Source organism: Formica exsecta, unplaced genomic scaffold (assembly GCF_003651465.1).
Source record: "Formica exsecta isolate Colony F162 unplaced genomic scaffold, ASM365146v1 scaffold1159, whole genome shotgun sequence".
Lineage (NCBI taxonomy): Eukaryota > Metazoa > Arthropoda > Insecta > Hymenoptera > Formicidae > Formica > Formica exsecta.
In genome coordinates this window covers 63,534-83,537 of record NW_021848498.1, presented here as the reverse complement: position 1 = coordinate 83,537, position 20,004 = coordinate 63,534, and the positions used below count along the sequence as shown (strand labels likewise).

Genomic DNA, 20,004 nt, shown 5'->3' with positions numbered 1-20,004 from the left:
TCTCATCAATTCCTGTATATGATATCGAAAGGAAAATGTGGAAGGATTCTGTTTTTAGTATTCTAGTTTTAGATGGAAATGGGATTTCTAGTGGATTTTCTAAAATATTCTACTTTTTGGAAAAATAACTTAACTCATAATAAAATAAAAATAAATAAGAGTAAAACATTATATATTGATACAGCATTTTGTACACGATATATGTTTGTATAATTCATCTATTTGTGGTTAACATTACAGTCCAAAAATCCACAAGAAAGATATATTAATAATATTTATCGACGAATAAACTCCGCCGTCTACTTAAAATTCCTTTTTTTAACACGGCGAGAGAGAGACCTGTCTTTGAAATATTAAAAAATACTCTCTCATCCTGACATTTTTCTACATTTAAATAAACGATATAATTCGTAATCGTGTGTTGCAGATGTACAGTAAAATACAATATACATGTATATCCTAAAAACGGTAATGTACTTTGGCTCAAGATTTCATGCCTACGGAAATTCGTATATCCACGCGTTTGGCTCTTGATTTATAACGTTAATCCTATTTCACAAAGCACTTTACGAATCACCAATGCCCGTACAAACAAATCGCCAGCGACGCATTCAGTTCATTTATACGAGTCGATTTTAATTATCTAGATTCCTTTCAAGTTCGATAAAGAGTACTCAAATAAAAGAGTTGATCTTTATTACAAAAAAGTTTGTATGAAATCTTTATTTATCGCGTATGATCTTAATTATTTCATTGAGATATCTATAGAAAATTTTCCTTTCAAATACTATTTACATAAAAAAATTTAATGTTTAACAAATAAAATTTATTCAAAATCTTTTAATTTGAAAAACTAAATAAGTAAAATTTTAGTATTGTAATGCAATTATTTTTAGTTGCTTCCCACAAGAATAATTAATAATTCTATTGCAATGAAAAAAGGAATACTTAAAAAAGAAGAAGAATTATATCTCTTTAAGTAACTATAAAAATTTTCAGTGATATATTCATTGTATCAAAAACAATTATAAGATAAAAATTTTTCTTATGTATATAAGAAATATTTATTTTCTTGAATTCAAAAACATATTCACTATAAAAGAATAATTTGGAACCACGCACAGAAAAAATTGCAATGCATTTGCCAAAATCGGAAAGATTGTGAAAAAGGTTTTTTAAACCTTTTTATACCCCGAATCGGAAACCAGCTGCAGATTATCTATGGACGGTAGGTGCTGAGCACAATCTGCGGTTAGCCCTACTCACGTAAACGCTGCCGGAGACCAAAGGCCTAACTCTTTACAACACATCACTTTACAAGAACTCGTCCAGATATCAAACAAACCCTACGGAACAAGAATCATTCGAAAACTGTATACTCCACTATCTATCATGCAAAAGATGCAAAAAATCACCAATGATAATTCGTATAAGAGATACCACATATACCTTGCTCGACATATACCTTGTACCACCAATAAAAATGCATTCAACGAATATAGTCACCTCTAATCATCTTACAGTGAAACACGAATAATATCGCCAGAGATGAGAATGTTAATTTTTTACGAAGGTAAACCTTATTACTTCACACGATGAGATCTATGTGCCACGATAAAAAAACCAAGATACTGATTGATCATTTAACTAATAATTGTGCAAAACTAATAGAATTCTACAACCGCTTATCGCCGTCGATTATCAACATTGTACAATATATCTATATGTAATTTAAAATTTTATGGAATTATTAATTAATTCTAAAGTAATTTTGGCTTATCGACGTATTGCTTGCCATGGTGGATAATAGTGGCGAAAGTGCCGGCTACCATAGCACCCCAGAATAACATATAAAGTAATATTTCCGTTGTGTATCGCGATGGTAATATTACATGAGCGACTAACATCGAGGATGCGACTAAAAGAACGAGCGGGAATGTAGCGTAACGCCAATTTCGCTCGGATTCCAAAGGACATTGAATGGAAGTGCATTCGCCGTCCTGTATAATATAGCGACCCAGAAAAAGCTCCATCGAATCCTATAACGTAAAGATTGTTACATCACCGAAAAAGAGATGTAAAAAAGTTTTCAAAATTCAACTGACCTGTCTGTATCCATCGGCGAAATTGTTCTTGTAATATCTCGTTAGCGAATTTAGACCATCTTTCATCGCGCCCAACTTAGTGCGTTTTCCAGTTCGCGTAAAATCCGTCTTCAACGCTCCTGTGCCGGAATATTGAATACTTATCACGTCCGCATTATCGGCCCAAACCTAAAGACATTAACAAAATTTTTTTTTTAATTGACTATATTATTTTTATTATTGCATAAGTGTATATATGTGTGTACTATGTATATATGTATATATCATTTATCTTCCATACTAAAACTTCATAATTAATATATATATTATAATTATTATATTTTAAATATAAATATTTTTTTTATGTTTTACTTGATCTTAAATGTTTCAGAAATTAAATTCCTGTTATTGCGCCTGAAAAAAATAATTTGATATTTACCTGTTTAAAAAGGTTTTCAAATGCGGGATGATCTTCCACTTTTCTAAGTATTTCTAGCCTGCTCAATACTTCATTGAGAACTCGCTTCGCCAGCATGCTTTGTACAACATTTGTTCGATCCAAGCAATCGATGCAATTCGTACGAAAAACGCCATCCTGAGCCGAAAGCAATGCTCCATCCCTCATTAACAGGAAATACCCCATCTGTTCCTGATCATGGGCTAATCGATCCAGTAAAGTGTTTAATTTATCCCACTTCAATCTTCTACATTCGGCATGAAAGTCAAAAGCCTCGTATCGAATATTTTGATTATTAATTCTTTGGACTAAATTGCGATATGCATTTTCAAGTAGTGCTTCTGGTCCACATTGATCGATCTGTTCAAAATATTAATAGCACAAAAAGTTTCATAAACAAATAAAATAATAGTTTTCATAATAAGACAACATTTTTTAAACAATTCTTGCTTAATATATTATTCAAAATTTTAATTATTTTTTATGTATATAAAATTTTTTATAATATTCAAATATTATTATATATTTCAAAAATTTTTTATAATATTCAAATATTATTATATGTCAAAAAAAAAAAAGAAAACTTACCAAATTCACTAAGATTTGCTTTCCATAGTGAAAGATCTGAACGTCAAAGTGCCGCGCACAAGCACTTTGATGGTCTTCATGTGGACTGATTTGTGGCTTTGGCTTGTACTTTAAATTTGGTGCTTGATACCAAAACAGAGGAATGGATCCGCGCGTTTGCACAAAAGAACTGCGATCGCCGTTTATTTCGATCAGCTGCTCCGTCTCCACATAATTGGAAACGTTGCCCGTGGCATCTATACCACGCGAAAATAGTCTCGTGCCAGCACGATGCACACTACGTCTAGAGACAATGCCCCAATTGAATGCGATACCGTTCACGACCACCGTATTCAGCGAAACGACTATATAAGTAAATTGTTAAGGTCATTACAAAAATTGCATACTACTTCACATCTGATATGAAAAATGATATGTAATGTCAAAGGATACAGCCATGAATGATGGGCAAACAGAATTTGTACTGCTCTGGTCTTGCACTTAAGTCCTGCAGGAGGTAGGCGTTCCATACAAACCTGGGATCTGCCCTGTCGTGAAGCGGCATCTAAATAAGAACATTTTATTCTAAAACTGTTTAGTACTATGCAAAACTGATAAAAATATATAATAATGTATTTACTTGCAAGAATTCAGGTGTTGTGTTATGCAGCCTCTGCATGGTATGACTGAGATCATAGGTGTAACTGAAGTAAAAGTATGGTGTATTCAAGACTGATTTCACCATCTCCAAATATGTGGCATTATTTTGCACTTGTTTTTCAGTCAAATGTAAAGACGATCTTGTATAAGGTATCACCTCTGTCGATGATATCTTGTAGATGTTATGCCCAGCTATAGTACCACACATTTGAGCATCCGTAATAACAATGAGATAACGACACGCCAAAAGGCGTATGGTCCCCACCAGTCCCCATATTTTTCTACGACTGGCAGTTGTTGGAATTTGACTAGCTGTACCAACTGAGAAAAGAAGCAAAAATATATCATTAACTTGTCGGACTAATTAAAAAAAACATATATCGGTGGCAAATTACCTTGCGTGTAGATTTGCTGACTCACTCTATCAACCACTAGCAGGACTTTGGTCCCGACCGGCTCCACAAAAAACTTCTCCGGAGTTGCGTACCTTGGCAAATAAAATTAAAAATTAATAATCAGTGTAAAAAAATTAAATTGGCAATAGGTCACAATAAATTAGATATAAATTAGGTATAAATTTTTTTATATTTTACATGAAATGACGAGGCGTAAATCTACCATAATAATATCTTACTCACAGATACAAAGTGTCATAAACGTCCGTGTTTGGCATCATATCGTCAAGTAACGAGTAAATCGGAGCACGTTAAATGGACAGACAGGTGAGCGACAAAATAATAAAATAATGCCGGAAAAATGAAATTACGATTTTCGGATGAAACGCGGCCCATATATACGCATATATATATATGTTTTAAGCACGAGAATTACTAATAAAAATCCGACTAAATGCAAATTAATTGTCGGCTTCTTATCAACTCCGACTTGACATGATCCAAGATATTCAAGACTGTCATGGACTATAAAGACTAGTCAAAATCAAAGTAACCTTATTGGCCAAATGCTACACCATAGACTATTTTTTCCTAGATCGGCCTCTAGATCTCTAAATTAAGGCTCTTTTACAATATCATAGGCAAAGTTTTTCGAACATACTGATTCGCTCTCGAATAGAGAATTATAAATTTTCCTAAGAAATTCCCTAAAAGCTTCGAGAAATTCTATCGAACGATCATTTGGCATGTTTGACAAATTTGGCGCCAAAAGATTGCAATAAAAGAGACTTGATATTTTATATACATACAGATATATTCTTTTCACACATACAAATACTATTCTTTTATTAATTATATTCTTCTTTTTTACTAATATTATCTAAAATATTTCAAATAAAAAGGAAACATTATTTGATTCCTCTATGGGGATAATGTTAAATTTATCAATTGCTAATTGTGCAAAATAAATAATTGTATGTCAGACGATAATCGAGCACTTTTTAATATATATCAAAAGTAATGATCTGTTTTTCTGAAATCATTATGCTTCATTATAAATCAAATAATGGCGTAAATTAATACTTTCTTCTTTTTAAGAATTTTATTGCTATTCTGTTTTTGTACTTACAACAAAACAAAAGTATATATTCTTATAATTTGAAACAGAAAAAAGGAAGACTACAAGAATGCATGTATAAAGATTGTAATTATAAGAATAATTAAAAAGAATGGAGACTTACAGAGTTGACTTTTACAATTGATCTAGCAGCTATCAACAGCAGTTATCATTTCCATCGTTTGGTTTACAATTTGCCATCGTGTATGTCTTTTCCGTTTGATTACGTACTTCCGGATCGCGTCTATATAGAAATATATAGATATATCATAAATATTGATCTAAAAAATATACTAAACTGTTCGTCTCTACGAGTTGCTAATAAAATTTAATATTACGCAACATGCTATTTAATATATATTGCCTTTTCGCAATGTTTGACCTCTAAATTAAACCTATCAAGCAACTATACCATTTAACAATGTTTCACTTCAATTAAACTTGATCAGATTTAATCTTAACTCGCCGATTCCTCTCGCATATTTACAATAGTCAAAATATCAAACATCTATCCTCTCACCCTTCTTTCCTGTACGAGAATTATCTGGAAGCGCAGACTTTAGACATGAAGTATACATGACGCAGTATATATACACGTCATTGGCGTCATCTTTTTCTCTTTCTTTCTCTCTCTCTCTCTCTCTCTCTCTCTCTCTCTCTCTCTCCCTCTCGCTCGCTCGCTCGCTCGCCCGCTCCCGCTTCGTGCATCGCACGTACGCGTGCGTCCGTAGTACGTACGTACGTTAAACAGTGCGTAGTTGAAAGCGTTATTTGTTTTTTGTTCTGACACAGTGCGACTTGCAAACTTGTGTTGTCGATCTATGTTGTGATTTCTCGAAAACGTCGTCGCTACATAATCCTGAGGGGCGTTACGCACCAATGTAAGATACGCTTCCATCGTGTATGCGTATATTCAGTTTTCTTTCCCTTTCTCTTTTTTTTTTGTCAGTATTTTTCGCGAGATCGCTACGCAGCAATTGTTAATTCATCGTCGATCGCCAAATCCTTGGATGAGCACTATATACGCTAATTGTCGATAACAATGTCGTTAATTAATTGTTTATTTACTCGTTGAAGTAAGTTTGCATTGCCAATAAAACATGTCATGGTCAAAGACAGATTGCCCGTAAACGTAAATAAAAGATCTTTGCAATTGCGATTGTTATTATGTAAAGATGATGTACAAACGACGCCGTTTATATTAAATATTTTCTGTTGCTTTTTCAGCTAGTAATTTTTTCTTAAAAAAATGTTCTTTATAGCACTCAGTATTGTTCTAATATAAAATAATTTTTAGATTTATTATCACAATATAAATTTAGATATGTTACTAGAGATATAATAAAGAAACTTTAGTAGTTGTAAAATTTCCTCTTGTTTACAGGTTGTAACTGGATTATGCACCAGCTTTCACTGAACATTCTCGCTGCTTTTCAGTTTGTAAATGCTACAACATGCCACCCAAACAGAGGAAAATAGCTATTATGGGCTATAGATCCGTAGGTAAAAACCGAATAATATATATTACACATTTTTATGGATATGTATAACTTGTGATTTCTACAATGAAACATAAGCACCAACAGTTGTTTTATTACATAATGTTTTACATTTATCAGGATGTTATGTTAATGATACCTGGATGTTGTGCAACGCTTTAATGCCATATATTTAATTTTTAATAGGTAAATCATCCCTTAGTATACAGTTTGTCGAGGGACAATTTGTGGACTCGTATGATCCTACAATAGAGAATAGTAAGAAATACTTTTATCTGTTTATTTTATAGTTCAACTTGTAATTTATAAAAATATAAATTGTGTTTCTTTAAATGATTGAATATTATACCAATATTTTTTTATATATTGTAGCGTTTACAAAAAGTACACGAGTAAATAGTCAAGATTATGAACTTAAATTAGTAGACACAGCTGGTCAAGATGAATATAGCATATTTCCTACTCAGTATTCCATGGACATCCACGGTTATGTCCTGGTATACAGCATAACCAGTGCGAAGAGTTTTGAAATTGTACAAATTATTTATGACAAACTACTTGACATCACTGGAAAGCTTCAGTAAGATATCTTGTTTCTCGAATGCTCACATATTTGCTCTCATTCAAACTATAATTATTAATTGTGATATCATTTGCAGCGTTCCAATTGTATTAGTGGGTAACAAAACGGATTTGTACGTTGATCGTATGATCACGACAGACCAAGGAAAGCGCTTAGCAAATTCCTGGAATGCAGCATTTCTAGAAACCAGTGCAAAACAAAATGAGGTATTTATGGATTTTTCATTCTTTTAAAGTAAACTGGATTTCTTATTAAATGCGATTTACATAGTCTGTTGCAGATATTTTTCACACATTGCTGATGGAGATCGAAAAAGCTAATGGAAATGTACAAGAAAAATCGAATTGCATTATTTGTTGAATTGCCTGAAATAATGGCATTAACAGAAATGTAAATGTGTAAAACGGTAAAAACATTGGCATTATATCTCTAATACCTTCCCACTGACGCAAATACAAAAATCTAAAAAACGTAAAAGCAAATGCAAATGTAACAATAGATAATATTATTTATATACATATAACCATAAAATATTTTATGGTTATTATGTTTATAAAATAATTGATAGTTTTTCATGTTCCGATTTAATGTTCCGATTATATAATTAAAGTGACAATCTAATATATCACTATTTTAATTTATGTTCTATTATGTTTAGTATAATCTTAAGTAAATTTAATATGTATTAGATTATATATATATTTATATTTATATATATAAGACAACAATCAATCAATTTAATTTTAAGTAAATCTATATAAATTTTTTTTTAATACACATTTAGATTGCAATATTTATATTAAATTACAGTTTACAAAAAAATTACACATTCAATCAAAGAATAATTAAAAGAGCTTCAATATAATAATTTTTACATGCATAATTTTTACTTGAATATACATATGTATAAAACGTGCTTCCGTTTATTATTATAATTATTATTATAATTTATTAATAATAAAACTATATTGATTCCATATTTTGTGTTACATATAAAGAATTGAAATTTGCCAATATAATATTCTCTAAATCTAAATGGTCATCAGAATTATCGACAACAAATACAGATCTGTCTTCTCAAAATATCACAAGATGGCATTACGTAATTCATCAAGCGCGATTGCTCTTCACATAGTTTTATGTTCTATGCATCGTGAATTTTCCGAGTGTACTTTTTTTAGAATCGGTTTGTCGTATATTTCACTTGGCTCGTGTGTTACGTTTCGCAAATTTCGTGACTGTGTCAAACGCAGATTAATCCAGTCAAAATGTTTAATCAAATATTGCGACCTATTGTTCGCAACATGGCCAGAAATGGTAAGATTTCCTCGTTTTAGATCTGTACTATTTCGTGTATTACACACACGGTTTAATCAATTATATATCAACCTTACATAATATCTGCTATTTCGTGTGAATTTCGTTAAATGTTAGTCTGTAACAAATGTGCAGCAATAATAAACAATTTAATTATCCACAAAATTAGTCTTTAATTATAGATTTATCCATCAATTTGCTGTCAATTATTTCTTCAAATTTTTAGAGCAGCTAAATTTTCGATTGCAAGAGATTGATAATGGCATAAAATTGCAATTAATATAAAATCATATAATTAATTAGCAAACTATTCTTTGGTTTAATTTTAATACTTTATTTTTTTAAGACTGATTTTCAAAGTTATATCATTTACATATTTAATATATTGATATTTTGTAAAAATAGTTCCAAATTTATCAAAGATATCGTTTAAATTGAAATTAGGTTATTGATTATTTTATATTTACAAGCCTAACGATATTATCAAAGGTAGAAATATATATATTTATAAATACTAAAAAAATTAATACAAATTTATATATTTTTTATATAAAGGTAATTTTTTATGTGAAGGTACTCGTTGTGCCAGCTCAAAAGTGATAGATGTTAAATTGCCATCATTTGATGAAATACCTGTACCACAGGGCTCGTGGAAAGAGCACTATGATGCAAGACAGAAAGTTTACAATACTCAATTAATTGCTGGTGTTTCTGTACTAGTTGGTACTATAGCTTTTGTATGTATTCATTTTTTCAAATAATATCTTGAATTATAAACTCTCATAATATAATTTCATATTTCTCAATTATACATATATTATAATAGAATTTTGTTATATTTTCAATTTTTTTCTTTAATACTTTTTATAGATTATAAATTTAAAGAGTCTATGCACCATATATAGAATTTTTATATTTTATTTTCAGATAAAACTATCAGGCATTATATTCTTTAATTTTGGACCACCTGAAGAACCTGCTGAAGAGAAATAAACATTCACACAAAATATTAGCTAATTAAAATAGATATAAAAGCAACTGGCTACATATAACTGTTGAGAATATTATGTACTTTATTGTGTGAGTGTAACATGCAATACCTTGTACTCTCCTCAATAAATAGTTCATATTTATAATGGGTATATAATCAGTACACAAGATATATATTTATCTTATGGGTCTACTCTGGTTTAACAAAACATATTTACTTTATCCATAAATTGCATAAATGAGACAATTCCATCTAAAAAAAGCTTGTATCTCTAAAGTGTATATTTAAATATATTCAATAATAATATATTGCAACAAATAAATTAAATTTTCCATTTCAGAATTCTGCAATATTAAATTATATTTTGTTATTCAATTATTAAACAAATTTTAACATGTACATATGTATATATTTTGGTTATATATATATACATAATTTTTCTTTACGTTGTTTGCTTTTGTTATAATAATTATATTAATAGCTAAGTTCAATTAAATAGCATTTTTATTTTAATACCGTCTGTTAGTTTAATGAGAACGCGCTATTTCTGAAAAGAATTCTAAAATATCTTGAATGGTAAACTCTAGTGTCACATTACTATCTGGATAACAACGTTGTATGAGCTCTTCAATATTCCTGTATTGAAAAAATAATTTTTATGTTTATAAGAAAAACATTTACAATGATTATCATCAAACTGTGAGCAATCTCTTCTATATTTTACCTGTAATAAATTTTCCTCTTCGCACAGATGCTTCTCAACTTTCCGATATAGATTCTCCAGACCTTTTTTAACTTCTCTCGCGGGATATTCCTTCACTACGCGCCGCAACTCTTGTTTACTGAAGGCCATTTGATAACTGACTTCAGATTCTTTCACACCAGCACCTACCTTGGCTTGTACACCCTCGAAGAAAAGCTAAGAAGTTAACATATTTTTAATTAATATATCCTAACATTTGTATATGTCTTAACGATTGCAAAAATAATTTTAGTAATTTACATTAAGTTTCTCAAGAGGTCGTCCAAAGTATTGTGTAACATAAGCACGAAGTGCATCCTGATATTTCTGTTTGGCTTCCTTCCGTTCGTGATCCAATACAGAAATTTTTAATTGCGAGAGGAGATCATAAAGATGATGGAAATTCTCTACAAAATATAGCAAAAGAGAGTATTATATTAATTATTATAAGCAGCAAAAAAGAGTAAATATTTTTAGTGATCGGAATTATGGATAGCAATTTTATAATTAATTATTGAAATATTTTTTACCCATCTTTATAACTTCTTGTGGCGTCTTGTGATGTTCTCGGCTGTGATTGACGATAGCTTCGAACATAGTGCTCACGAGTTTCGTATACCACTTTTCAAGATCGACCTTCCTGTCGGAGTTGCGGAAAATCTTCTCCGCGGTTCTTGCAAATGGCCCGAAGTTTTCTATGTACGGCAATATACCGCATTTGTGCCGACGATTGACTTTCGTGTCGTGTAATATGGATTGTAGCTGTGCCTGCATAAACTTATCGAATGCTCGTTTCACGTGAATCAAAGCGGACGCGAACGTCATCGACAAAAACGAGCCTGTGTCTTGAGCAGACATGACATGCTGCGACAAGCGCACTAGCACATACATACACCAGCTGTAAACAACAAAATTATAAAAAAATGGTTGTATAAAGCCATTCAGTAAAAATTCCAAATAATTTCATGAATAGAAAAATTATTCTTTCAAGCATACTCACAAACTGTCGATCTTGTCCAGAAAGCCAATAAAATTGTTCAATTCAGTTTCCAACGACGGAAATATCGCAGCCATAGTCGCACGCACATCCTCGTTCACCTGCCGCTCCAATCTTTTACTCGCCGTCGAAGTCACCGATCCTGGACTCGCTGCGCCGTTACTCGTGTTTTCTATTTCCTCCATCTCGCTGCTCTAATAAACAAACGCATTGAAGAAACTAGAACAGGAATTTATTGGTATACTTACTTTGGAAGGCGAAAGAACAGAATCCAATTGAAGAAATGAAACGCAGAATCCTTGCTCGGCGAGACACACCGGCTGCATCTGCGAGAGTACACAATCGAGGATCGAATCCAGAAGATTACCTTCGTCCACTGGAGTCCATACTTCGCCACTCAGCAAACAGATAGGCGCCGGATTGAGCAGATCCTCACCTTTCTGACCGCTAGACTTTGATGTATTTACTTAAAACATATTTTTTTACTCATATATAAAATTTATAAAAATGCGCGCGCAATAAAAAATTAGGCAGTAGAGCACCGGTTCGTTCTCAAATAATTTATTCATTTAAATTTTCACATATTTATTGTCGTTTATTTATTGATCGGAGCTCTATTGTAAAAATTATTCTGTTGTTATACCTTGTAGACGTTTGTTAATAAGCTTATTCTTGGCCTCCTCAAAGAAGCGTTTTAGATCCCTCTTATACAGTTTGCTCATGGTATCAGTATATACTTTGGTTAACAGCACAAAAGCTTTATTATCTAATGCTCTAAGCAACTGCATTAATTCAGTGTATGGTACGAGCTCATTATGAACTCCTTGATGAGTCGGTAAAATTAGATCTGTCATGGAAGTCGACGCATCTCCAATATCATTACCCTAAAATACAATTAAGAAATTGAAACAAAAGATTCTTATTTTAATTAGATTTAATTTAAGTATTATCAAAAGAAATATCAAATGTTGAAAAATTAAGTAATTACCAAGTGTATAAAAAGATTATTTAAATGTCTAGCAACAATAACTGAGAATTTCGCTTTAAGCTTGTCCAACCGTCTTTTCTGTTCAGTGACAGCACTCAACTTGTCCAAACCAGGCGGAAGAGGTGCTGTGATTGCTTTTAAAAGCGCTGTACCTGCAAGACCAAGCTCTTCTCTTTCCCCTGGCAGTTCAGCTTCATTTAAAGTACGTTGATGTGTTGGAGAAATATCTAATTGCGACTTGAAAAAAGAAAATTATATATTGTAGTAAAAAAAAAAAAGAATTTATTTAATTATATATAATCCTTGTTTACTTACAATGACTAGATTAAGCTGATCTAATAAAAGTCTTGCATTATTATTCGCTGTATGTATAGCCTGATTCTTCTGTCCAACTCGAGCCATTACTTCTCTTATTCTTCCTAACGCTTCGTCGTACGTCGCTAATCGTGCTTCTACAATAGAAGCTTCGATTATTGCAGCATCAATACTGTTCATCAACTGTGTTACCCTCTGCTCTGATGCTAAGACGGAGTATACATTTTCCTATATAAAGATAGAATAAAATTAGTTCTATAAATTTTTTATATTTGTCATAGGAAAATTTATTATTTTACTCCATCAAGAATGGATAGATCCTTTGAAAGAGTTTCCATAAAAAGCTCAGCATTGGAAACAGCGTTATCACAATTCTCCATCATTTGCTTTAAGTCAGCAGCCTCCTTTTCAGTGATAGATTGATAATCTGAAGTAATAGGTGATGCCAAAAGATCTGAAATTATTACATTATTATGCAAAAGCATGAAAAATTTAAAAATATATAGATTTTTATATGCACATTAAAAAAAAAAGTTATGTTAGCAATTTGTCTGCTTAAATTAAATAACAAACATATACCAGGTGTAAATGTGATGCTGTCACTCTCTTTTAACGCAATTGGATCAATCAACCACTCTTTCGGAATATTTTTGAATTCTGGCCTCTGAGCTAAACTACATGAATAAGTATACAGATTACTGATAAATGTTCGCCTTTCCTGTACCGTAGTGGATGACCATTTGTAGACTTTATCAATATGCAGCTCTATATCCATAGAATCATTTTTAACACCATCTACAATTTGTATATCACTCAGAGGCCATGATTGTTTCTTTTTATAAACATTTTTGTCATTCTTCTTTATTTGGTACAATATAAGAGATCCTGGCGTATCTGTCGTTGTAGCCAAGCACAAAAAGCTCATCTTCTTCTTCTTATAAGCTTTGCTGACATAGCATACACTGAGTAGCTTTTCATCACTAGGAGTAAACACTTCCCTTTGCAAAGTATGTCGAATAGCTGCCATGGCTTAATCTATTGTATTCTTTTCTCCTATTCCTTGTTATTACTTAAATGTTGCATCTTCTATTTTACAAAACCCTAATTATTAAAATTAACACAATCAGAAGTATTAATAATATATAAGAAATAAGGTTATATCTGATAGAAAAAATATATTTCACTAGTATCCATGGAATAAAACTTACACAAGCATTGTTAAAATTCTTTGCATCAAGCGAATGTTACTTTTCTCGTCGTGATAAATTGAGTTATATCGTAAATAAATTATCAAAACTTTTATGTTTACAAGATTAGTGGATCTGTGATCTGTCATAAGAAGAGGGCGTTAGTTCGACTAATGCTACAGATGACCAGTTGACCAGATGATGATATAAAAAATGGACTATGATTATCATGCATCGATATAACAAATATATGTTATATTTTTGCATTGACAATATAAGAATGAGTCAGATATTGATAGATGTGTATTCAAACTTTGAAGGAAAAGTGTAAATGTAACAGGCACCTGTTCTCTTACATCTTACATTACTACAATTTTTTATATTATATGTATATATAGAACGTCAATTCTCTCTACGCAAGTTGAGAGGAATAATATATCAGAGATAAGCCAGACTTTTTTTGATAGCACACACAGAGTTACGTATTAACAATGCGATAAGAATGAAACTCACGTGGTCCATTATTGCTCAATATTACAGGTAAGAAATTGATAACAAAACAAATTTTAGATAAAAATATATATGCATGCATGAAATAAAAAGTAAAGAAAAAAATGTGTAAAAAATAGCTCTATCTCTGCTTTATTTTGCTATACCTGAAGAAGTTTCTTCTCATTATTTAGTGTACCATCTCTTTTTACTGCACTTAAAAATAACAAAATTACTACATTTCAGCATACAGTGCGCCAAGCGTTGTATTAGCACAATGACACATCCATTAGTTGCAGTATGTCAAATGCGATCAATAGCTGACAAAATGAAAAATTTGGAAATTGTAACTGAATTAGCAGCTGAAGCTAAACGCAGATCAGCTGTAGTATGTATATTTATCAATAAATAAGATTAAATATTCTATATCATATAATGATAATCTCTTCCAGATTTTAAAAATATAAAATATTTATAGATAGCATTCTTCCCTGAAGCTTGCGATTACTTGGCAGATAACAAGAAGGATATCGTCGCTATGGCTGAACCTTTGACTGGACAGACAGTGGCATCTTATAAAGAGATTGCTGTTAAAAATGACATTTGGTTATCCTTAGGTGGAATTCATGAAGCTGTAATACTTGAGTTGCTGTTTATATTAATTTTTATATACAGAGGAAAAAGATAACTTTTTTTTTAATAATATACAAGAGATTTTTCTCTAATTATTTTAGTCAGATACAGAAAAGATATACAATACACATATATTAATAAATAATGTGGGAGAATTGGTAGCTGCATACAGAAAAATACACTTGTTTGACATGGATAATAAGGATACCGGGGTACGTTTGATGGAATCGGATTATGTACTGAAAGGAACCCAAATTGTGCCCCCTGTATTTACACCAATTGGCAAACTCGCACTGAGCATTGTATCCTTAAAACAAATTTTCTTTTCTGATACAAAACATTGATACAAAATATTGATGCTTAACAACGATATAAGTGTTACGATATGCGATTTCCCGAGTTATCGTTAACTTTGCGGAACATGGGAGCGCAAATTCTCACTTATCCGTCGGCGTTCACATATCAAACTGGTGCCGCGCATTGGGAGGTGATGTTGCGAGCACGAGCTATAGAGAATCAGTGTTACGTTATAGCCGCGGCACAAACTGGCGCGCACAATAAAAAGAGAGTCAGCTGGGGTCATGCCATGGTGAATATATATATGCTTTCTCTTAATAGGATTAACAACATTCACAACATAAAGTTACAATCGGAATTCATTTTTTTTTTTTCAGATTGTAGATCCTTGGGGTGCTGTTATAACACAGTGTGCAGAAAAAACGAGTATTGCTGTAGCAGAAATTGATCTCACGCTATTGGAGAAAATCAGACAAAATATGCCGTGTGAAAAACACCGCCGTACTGATTTATACTCCAATATGGAAAGTTAAAAGTCTATTTAATATGAGCAGAAGAACTTAGTAGATAAGTAGATAACTAAGTAGATAAGCAATTAGTGTAATTAATGGGTCTAATTATATAATGGATATATTAATTTTGATATATAAGATTTATAAATATTCAGCAATCACAAATCTAAAGTAAAATAGCATTGTTGTTATTAATTTTATATTTGAGATTGTTTTATCACAATTTCTTAAAATTAGAGTACATTGTTATTGTACTTTATCATTTTATTTATTAAAAAAAAGATAATATATATATTATACCTCAAACACATAAATACTGAGAAAATTATTATTTAACATATAAATAAATAAAATTATTCTGGTATTTATGTGAAAAATAATTTTATTACTAAACCTCAATTTGCTTTGCCTTGATGATATATATTGTCAACTGTATCTGATTTCGATTGGATACCCATGAATTCGACATCTACTCCCTGTAGAGCCCAGTTATGTTCACAAATTTCTAATGCCTCCCATTCAGATTTGAAAGCTGCTTTTGGATCAGGTGGCATGGACATTGCAGCACCCGAAACTTGATCTTGTACTAATCTCGTAGTATCCGCAGCATTATTTTCACCAAGCACAAGTGTATAAATAGATCTTAGTCCAAATACATTGAGGAAATACCACGAAGCTGAAGAAACCCACGCTGCATCCAATGTAACTAATTCTATACCCCGTTGCAACATTGGCTTGAACCGTAGCGTTAATGGAAATGGTACTTTAGCTAAAATAAAAAAAATATATATTTCTAATATATAATTTATACATACATAAAGTCTTGTTAACAAACTATAATATTAAATATGCAATGAGTAAATGCAAATATTCAACAATATTGAAATAATACATACTTGTTACAAATCCAGAAAACATCCAATTAATCCAACCACCAATCAGTACCATAGGCAATACATTGGTCACATTTCCTTTTAGCATATCAGTCATCATATTTGGATCGGTCATAGGATTTTGGGAGACAGGAGCACGCTTTTGAGTCTTGAAATACCCAGTCTCTTCATTATTGAAAAAATGTCTCCTAGTCATAAAAGCTACTTTTGGTATATATTGTCCATTCTCTCTGAGTAGTCTGGAGCGTATCATGACTTGACTGTAAAATATTTAATATTGTAATTGAATAATAGCCTCGTGAAGAGAACTCTTAAACGCGCGCGTATCCATATAATTGTCTAGATAAAATATTTACCTATCTTGCACTTGATGAAGCTCGACCTTTTTCTGCGAAGCGAGCAGTATCGAAACATAGTGACGGATTATACCGACGAGAAAAGTGATCACTACTATAGGTAAAAATACCCAGCCTCGAATATTCGGATCCAACAATAATTCTGCCATTGTTTCTATCGCATAAATCTATTTGCGAAAATGAAAACAAGATACAGGACGACGTGGAGTGAATCTCATCGCTGCTCCGCGATCCTTTACCACACATGCGCCGACCAAGATTACATTCGTTTAATACAACCATAGATCTATAAATAATAATAGATCTCCCAATCACATGCCCGGTGTGCCTAGGGTTTTTTACTAGATTGACCAATCAGGAGTTTTCAATCGAATGTCACCCAGCTATCTAATGATACGAATTGAATGGAGGCAGTCTATGCTTCCTCTATGTTTGTGACTATGATTCGCGATAAATTTTAAAATATATGGCGGTAATTTTGTGACAAAAAGATCGTTCACTCGAGTGTCGCTCACAATTGGTATTCTTTGTGTCGAAAATCGAGCGAGATTAAATAACGTTATGATCTACTTATTAAACATCGAAGTGAAATTGTTATGTAGCAACAAGCGATCGCGTGTATTTCGCGTGATTTATTCGTGTATCGCGAGTGTAGTGAACATCGGGAATATGATGTAAGAAGCGCGGCTGTGTTGCATTAATTCGCAAGTGAAGAAATATGCAAGCAGAGGAAGTAACAGGATGGCAGTAACAATACATTGGCCGATGTATTATTTTTGGAGTAATCAACGGCAGTGTAACAAGTGTCAACGTATCGCCCATTAGAAGACAATTGCGAACTCTGTTAAATAGCTCTATTATTTTTATTCAAGTTTTCCATTTACGGAAAACAAGTTAGATAGGAGCAGTCTATATTTTCCATGCTTTGGCTCAACCTAAGGAGTTTAGGAAATTGAGAAAAGAATTTTATTAGTGAATACAATTTATATCTACCGATGCTAAATTCAAATTAGCGAGCGGTCTCGCGTCATGTTTGCGAGAGGGTGCTGTCATTGCGCACAGTGGTCGCGAGAAAGAGAGAGAGAGAGAGAGAGAGAGAGAGATCTCCGCCGGTTTCGCTCCCCCACGCTTCCTCGTTCATCGTCAGCGCGTTGGCTTGCGCCGCTTGCGCGTGATGTGATTCAGTTTCTCTCACAGTTTCCCTGACGCACCATTACTGACCGTTACGAGGTGAGGAGGTAATCCGCCGTGCGAGAGCTCGTCCGATCCGCCAGTATTCCGTCAAAGTGCCCCGTCGTCGCGCCTATACGCGGCGCGGTGATAAATTTCGCAGGAACGCGTACACGGGATACGGCGGGTCTTCGTGCGCGAGTAATGATCGAGTGAGCCGCCCGCGATCACCGACAACGCACACCCGCGACGACGCATCTCGGGACCTGTGCATCATGGGCCTTTGAGAGGGCGGTATCGAGGAAACGGTGCTCTCCCGAGAAGGGAGAGGATCGCCGTACAGGGACGAGGACGACGATCGGGCATAGGAAGGGCAGGGTCAGCGAAAGAAGAGGGTGGCCGCTACCCAACACCGGGAAAGGCGAATTCGAAGACTCGCCGACTCGCGCATACCCGTCCAACCGGCTATCACGACCGCCATGTTATCCCGGAACAGCCGCAGCGGTGTTACGTCGGGCGCGCGGTCGCTGGCGCCGCTGCTCTTCTGTATCCTCGTGCTCGGCGCGGCCGGCCTCGATGAATCCGGTGAGTCAGTCAGACGGTGTATGTCTTTTCTGAATAAGAAAAGGGCGGAGGAAAGCGATAGGAAGCGGATCATCAGCCGGAATGCGGTTCACTCCGTCAGACGCGTCTTAGAGATGGAATTTTCGAAATTGTTGCTTGCATGTTTCTTTTTTGCGTTGGTGGTTGTACCGAAAATTCGAATGGGCTATACTCTCATTCACGTCTACGTTCGAATTTTCTTTTATGTATTGTCTCATGATCGAGTCGGATGTAGGGAAGAGAAAGGGAAGAAAAAATGTAGGCATGTATGAAAGGGTGATGTTAAAAAGTGATAGTATATTTGTAATTGTTTGTAATAATAATAATTTTATCTGTAGTCAGTCATAAAAAAATATAGTTTGAAAAAAATGTCATTTAATTTTAAGATAAAAATAATTGTCAATATACGATGATATCTTGACTTAAAATCATTTTAGAATTGTTTATAATAATTTTTCTTTTGTTTGTATGTAGCGTCGTTTAAAAGTTACATTTGCAATCGACGAAAAACACAACTTTATCAATATTTTGAAAATACTTTAAATCTATTTACGCCATGTTTTTTTTAAGAATCGTTTTTAATAATTCTAAAAACATAGCACACAAGCGCAAATTTTAAATTACTATTACAAATTAAAAACTATTATTAATATACAATAATATATAATTTTACCAACGTGCCGATTCATTAATTCCAGCTAACATTAACATTTATCTCGGCATCGAAACCGAGCGTACTCATCGTTATTTAGCGTCCGATTCAATCGCAACTTGCTTTTCGCGTAACGTTGACAATTAGGTTGACCGAAATTATAATCGATCCACCCAATGATATGCGTGGTTTTCCGCGTCAATGATATGTCAGGTAGTCATCGCAAAATTCTTTCGCCGGCCGCTTCCGCTGTTCCCGCGTTGGCCGTTGTCACTGTTTTCCGTTTCCGAAATGCGGGTGCTACAAAGCAGCATGTCGCGTTGACGTTTATCTATCTCGGTTCGTTGGACTGTTCGGATCCATTACTGCTTCATCATCAGATATTGCAATACTTTAAAAACATTTTATATATGTTATAATACGAGAGAAAGTCATTAAGGATGTCACAAATAATTATTGAAAAAAAAGTAAAGAGATTTCGTATTATATATATATATATA

General features: G+C 33.0%; 7 protein-coding genes across 11 annotated transcripts in view; 4 read left to right on the top strand and 3 right to left on the bottom strand.

The window, feature by feature from the left end:
• Window positions 1–1,032: 1,032 nt before the first annotated feature.
• Window positions 1,033–5,889, bottom strand: LOC115238856 (phosphatidylinositide phosphatase SAC1). 3 transcript variants are annotated; one of them, XM_029812993.1, is made up of 9 exons: window positions 5,801–5,889; window positions 5,405–5,524; window positions 4,164–4,255; window positions 3,749–4,089; window positions 3,562–3,673; window positions 3,130–3,473; window positions 2,524–2,901; window positions 2,106–2,273; window positions 1,033–2,039 (listed from the first exon to the last, which is right to left on the bottom strand). In XM_029812993.1, exons 4-9 carry the CDS (start codon window positions 3,974–3,976, stop codon window positions 1,761–1,763), a joined length of 1,509 nt encoding a protein of 502 aa, XP_029668853.1. In that variant the 5' UTR covers window positions 3,977–4,089; window positions 4,164–4,255; window positions 5,405–5,524; window positions 5,801–5,889; the 3' UTR covers window positions 1,033–1,760. The 3 variants fall into 3 exon arrangements, with proteins under 3 accessions (XP_029668853.1, XP_029668857.1, XP_029668845.1); XM_029812997.1 differs by lacking the exon at window positions 5,801–5,889 and adding an exon at window positions 5,693–5,711; XM_029812985.1 differs by lacking the exons at window positions 5,405–5,524; window positions 5,801–5,889 and adding an exon at window positions 4,407–4,723.
• Window positions 5,890–5,971: 82 nt separating this feature from the next.
• Window positions 5,972–7,986, top strand: LOC115238868 (GTP-binding protein Rheb homolog). 2 transcript variants are annotated; one of them, XM_029813006.1, is made up of 6 exons: window positions 5,972–6,161; window positions 6,665–6,783; window positions 6,966–7,037; window positions 7,152–7,359; window positions 7,439–7,568; window positions 7,633–7,833. In XM_029813006.1, the coding sequence occupies exons 2-6, from the start codon at window positions 6,735–6,737 to the stop codon at window positions 7,720–7,722; spliced, it is 549 nt and encodes a 182-aa protein (XP_029668866.1). In that variant the 5' UTR covers window positions 5,972–6,161; window positions 6,665–6,734; the 3' UTR covers window positions 7,723–7,833. The 2 variants fall into 2 exon arrangements, with proteins under 2 accessions (XP_029668866.1, XP_029668875.1); XM_029813015.1 differs by lacking the exon at window positions 5,972–6,161 and adding an exon at window positions 6,199–6,356 and having other exon boundaries at window positions 7,633–7,986.
• Window positions 7,987–8,455: 469 nt separating this feature from the next.
• LOC115238829 lies at window positions 8,456–9,974 on the top strand. 2 transcript variants are annotated; one of them, XM_029812937.1, is made up of 3 exons: window positions 8,456–8,679; window positions 9,235–9,416; window positions 9,607–9,974. In XM_029812937.1, exons 1-3 carry the CDS (start codon window positions 8,631–8,633, stop codon window positions 9,670–9,672), a joined length of 297 nt encoding a protein of 98 aa, XP_029668797.1. In that variant the 5' UTR covers window positions 8,456–8,630; the 3' UTR covers window positions 9,673–9,974. The 2 variants fall into 2 exon arrangements, with proteins under 2 accessions (XP_029668797.1, XP_029668806.1); XM_029812946.1 differs by having other exon boundaries at window positions 8,459–8,679; window positions 9,253–9,416.
• LOC115238841 (exocyst complex component 1) lies at window positions 9,733–14,077 on the bottom strand. The gene is made up of 12 exons (XM_029812958.1): window positions 13,921–14,077; window positions 13,292–13,813; window positions 13,012–13,166; window positions 12,713–12,940; window positions 12,398–12,634; window positions 12,053–12,293; window positions 11,658–11,875; window positions 11,413–11,603; window positions 10,943–11,310; window positions 10,674–10,819; window positions 10,364–10,589; window positions 9,733–10,319 (listed from the first exon to the last, which is right to left on the bottom strand). Exons 2-12 carry the CDS (start codon window positions 13,737–13,739, stop codon window positions 10,198–10,200), a joined length of 2,580 nt encoding a protein of 859 aa, XP_029668818.1. The 5' UTR covers window positions 13,740–13,813; window positions 13,921–14,077; the 3' UTR covers window positions 9,733–10,197.
• A 110-nt stretch (window positions 14,078–14,187) lies between these two features.
• Window positions 14,188–16,140, top strand: LOC115238805 (nitrilase and fragile histidine triad fusion protein NitFhit). The gene is made up of 6 exons (XM_029812901.1): window positions 14,188–14,439; window positions 14,635–14,776; window positions 14,867–15,022; window positions 15,123–15,323; window positions 15,398–15,610; window positions 15,696–16,140. The coding sequence occupies exons 1-6, from the start codon at window positions 14,402–14,404 to the stop codon at window positions 15,849–15,851; spliced, it is 906 nt and encodes a 301-aa protein (XP_029668761.1). The 5' UTR covers window positions 14,188–14,401; the 3' UTR covers window positions 15,852–16,140.
• Window positions 15,675–17,365, bottom strand: LOC115238812 (ER membrane protein complex subunit 3). The gene is made up of 3 exons (XM_029812915.1): window positions 17,080–17,365; window positions 16,727–16,983; window positions 15,675–16,599 (listed from the first exon to the last, which is right to left on the bottom strand). The coding sequence occupies exons 1-3, from the start codon at window positions 17,226–17,228 to the stop codon at window positions 16,226–16,228; spliced, it is 780 nt and encodes a 259-aa protein (XP_029668775.1). The 5' UTR covers window positions 17,229–17,365; the 3' UTR covers window positions 15,675–16,225.
• Window positions 17,366–17,418: 53 nt separating this feature from the next.
• The window catches only part of LOC115238719 (tyrosine-protein phosphatase 69D), an 11,828-nt gene continuing 9,242 nt past the window's right edge, over window positions 17,419–20,004 (top strand). The window contains exon 1 of the mRNA XM_029812769.1: window positions 17,419–18,834. Within this exon, the coding sequence (XP_029668629.1) occupies window positions 18,729–18,834 (106 nt within the window). The 5' untranslated portion in view covers window positions 17,419–18,728. The remainder of the gene's footprint in view (window positions 18,835–20,004) is intronic.

Coding starts and splice junctions, on each gene's coding strand:
- LOC115238856 (XM_029812985.1), bottom strand. CDS start 4,444: ATGATGCCAAACACGGACGTTTATGACACTTTGTATCT. Junction 4,256..4,406: donor GTTTATGACACTTTGTATCT/GTGAGTAAGATA, acceptor TTATTTGCCAAG/GTACGCAACTCCGGAGAAGT. Junction 2,902..3,129: donor AGCAAATCTTAGTGAATTTG/GTAAGTTTTCTT, acceptor TATTTTGAACAG/ATCGATCAATGTGGACCAGA.
- LOC115238868 (XM_029813015.1), top strand. CDS start 6,735: ATGCCACCCAAACAGAGGAAAATAGCTATTATGGGCTATAGATCCGTA. Junction 6,784..6,965: donor TATGGGCTATAGATCCGTAG/GTAAAAACCGAA, acceptor AATTTTTAATAG/GTAAATCATCCCTTAGTATA. Junction 7,360..7,438: donor GACATCACTGGAAAGCTTCA/GTAAGATATCTT, acceptor TATCATTTGCAG/CGTTCCAATTGTATTAGTGG.
- LOC115238829 (XM_029812937.1), top strand. CDS start 8,631: ATGTTTAATCAAATATTGCGACCTATTGTTCGCAACATGGCCAGAAAT. Junction 8,680..9,234: donor TCGCAACATGGCCAGAAATG/GTAAGATTTCCT, acceptor TTTTATATAAAG/GTAATTTTTTATGTGAAGGT. Junction 9,417..9,606: donor TAGTTGGTACTATAGCTTTT/GTATGTATTCAT, acceptor TTTTATTTTCAG/ATAAAACTATCAGGCATTAT.
- LOC115238841 (XM_029812958.1), bottom strand. CDS start 13,739: ATGGCAGCTATTCGACATACTTTGCAAAGGGAAGTGTTTACTCCTAGT. Junction 13,167..13,291: donor CAGCATCACATTTACACCTG/GTATATGTTTGT, acceptor TAATAATTTCAG/ATCTTTTGGCATCACCTATT. Junction 12,635..12,712: donor ATCAGCTTAATCTAGTCATT/GTAAGTAAACAA, acceptor TCTTTTTTCAAG/TCGCAATTAGATATTTCTCC.
- LOC115238805 (XM_029812901.1), top strand. CDS start 14,402: ATGAAACTCACGTGGTCCATTATTGCTCAATATTACAG. Junction 14,777..14,866: donor CTAAACGCAGATCAGCTGTA/GTATGTATATTT, acceptor AAATATTTATAG/ATAGCATTCTTCCCTGAAGC. Junction 15,023..15,122: donor TAGGTGGAATTCATGAAGCT/GTAATACTTGAG, acceptor TAATTATTTTAG/TCAGATACAGAAAAGATATA.
- LOC115238812 (XM_029812915.1), bottom strand. CDS start 17,228: ATGGCAGAATTATTGTTGGATCCGAATATTCGAGGCTGGGTATTTTTA. Junction 16,984..17,079: donor CTTCATCAAGTGCAAGATAG/GTAAATATTTTA, acceptor AATATTTTACAG/TCAAGTCATGATACGCTCCA. Junction 16,600..16,726: donor GTTTTCTGGATTTGTAACAA/GTATGTATTATT, acceptor TTTTTATTTTAG/CTAAAGTACCATTTCCATTA.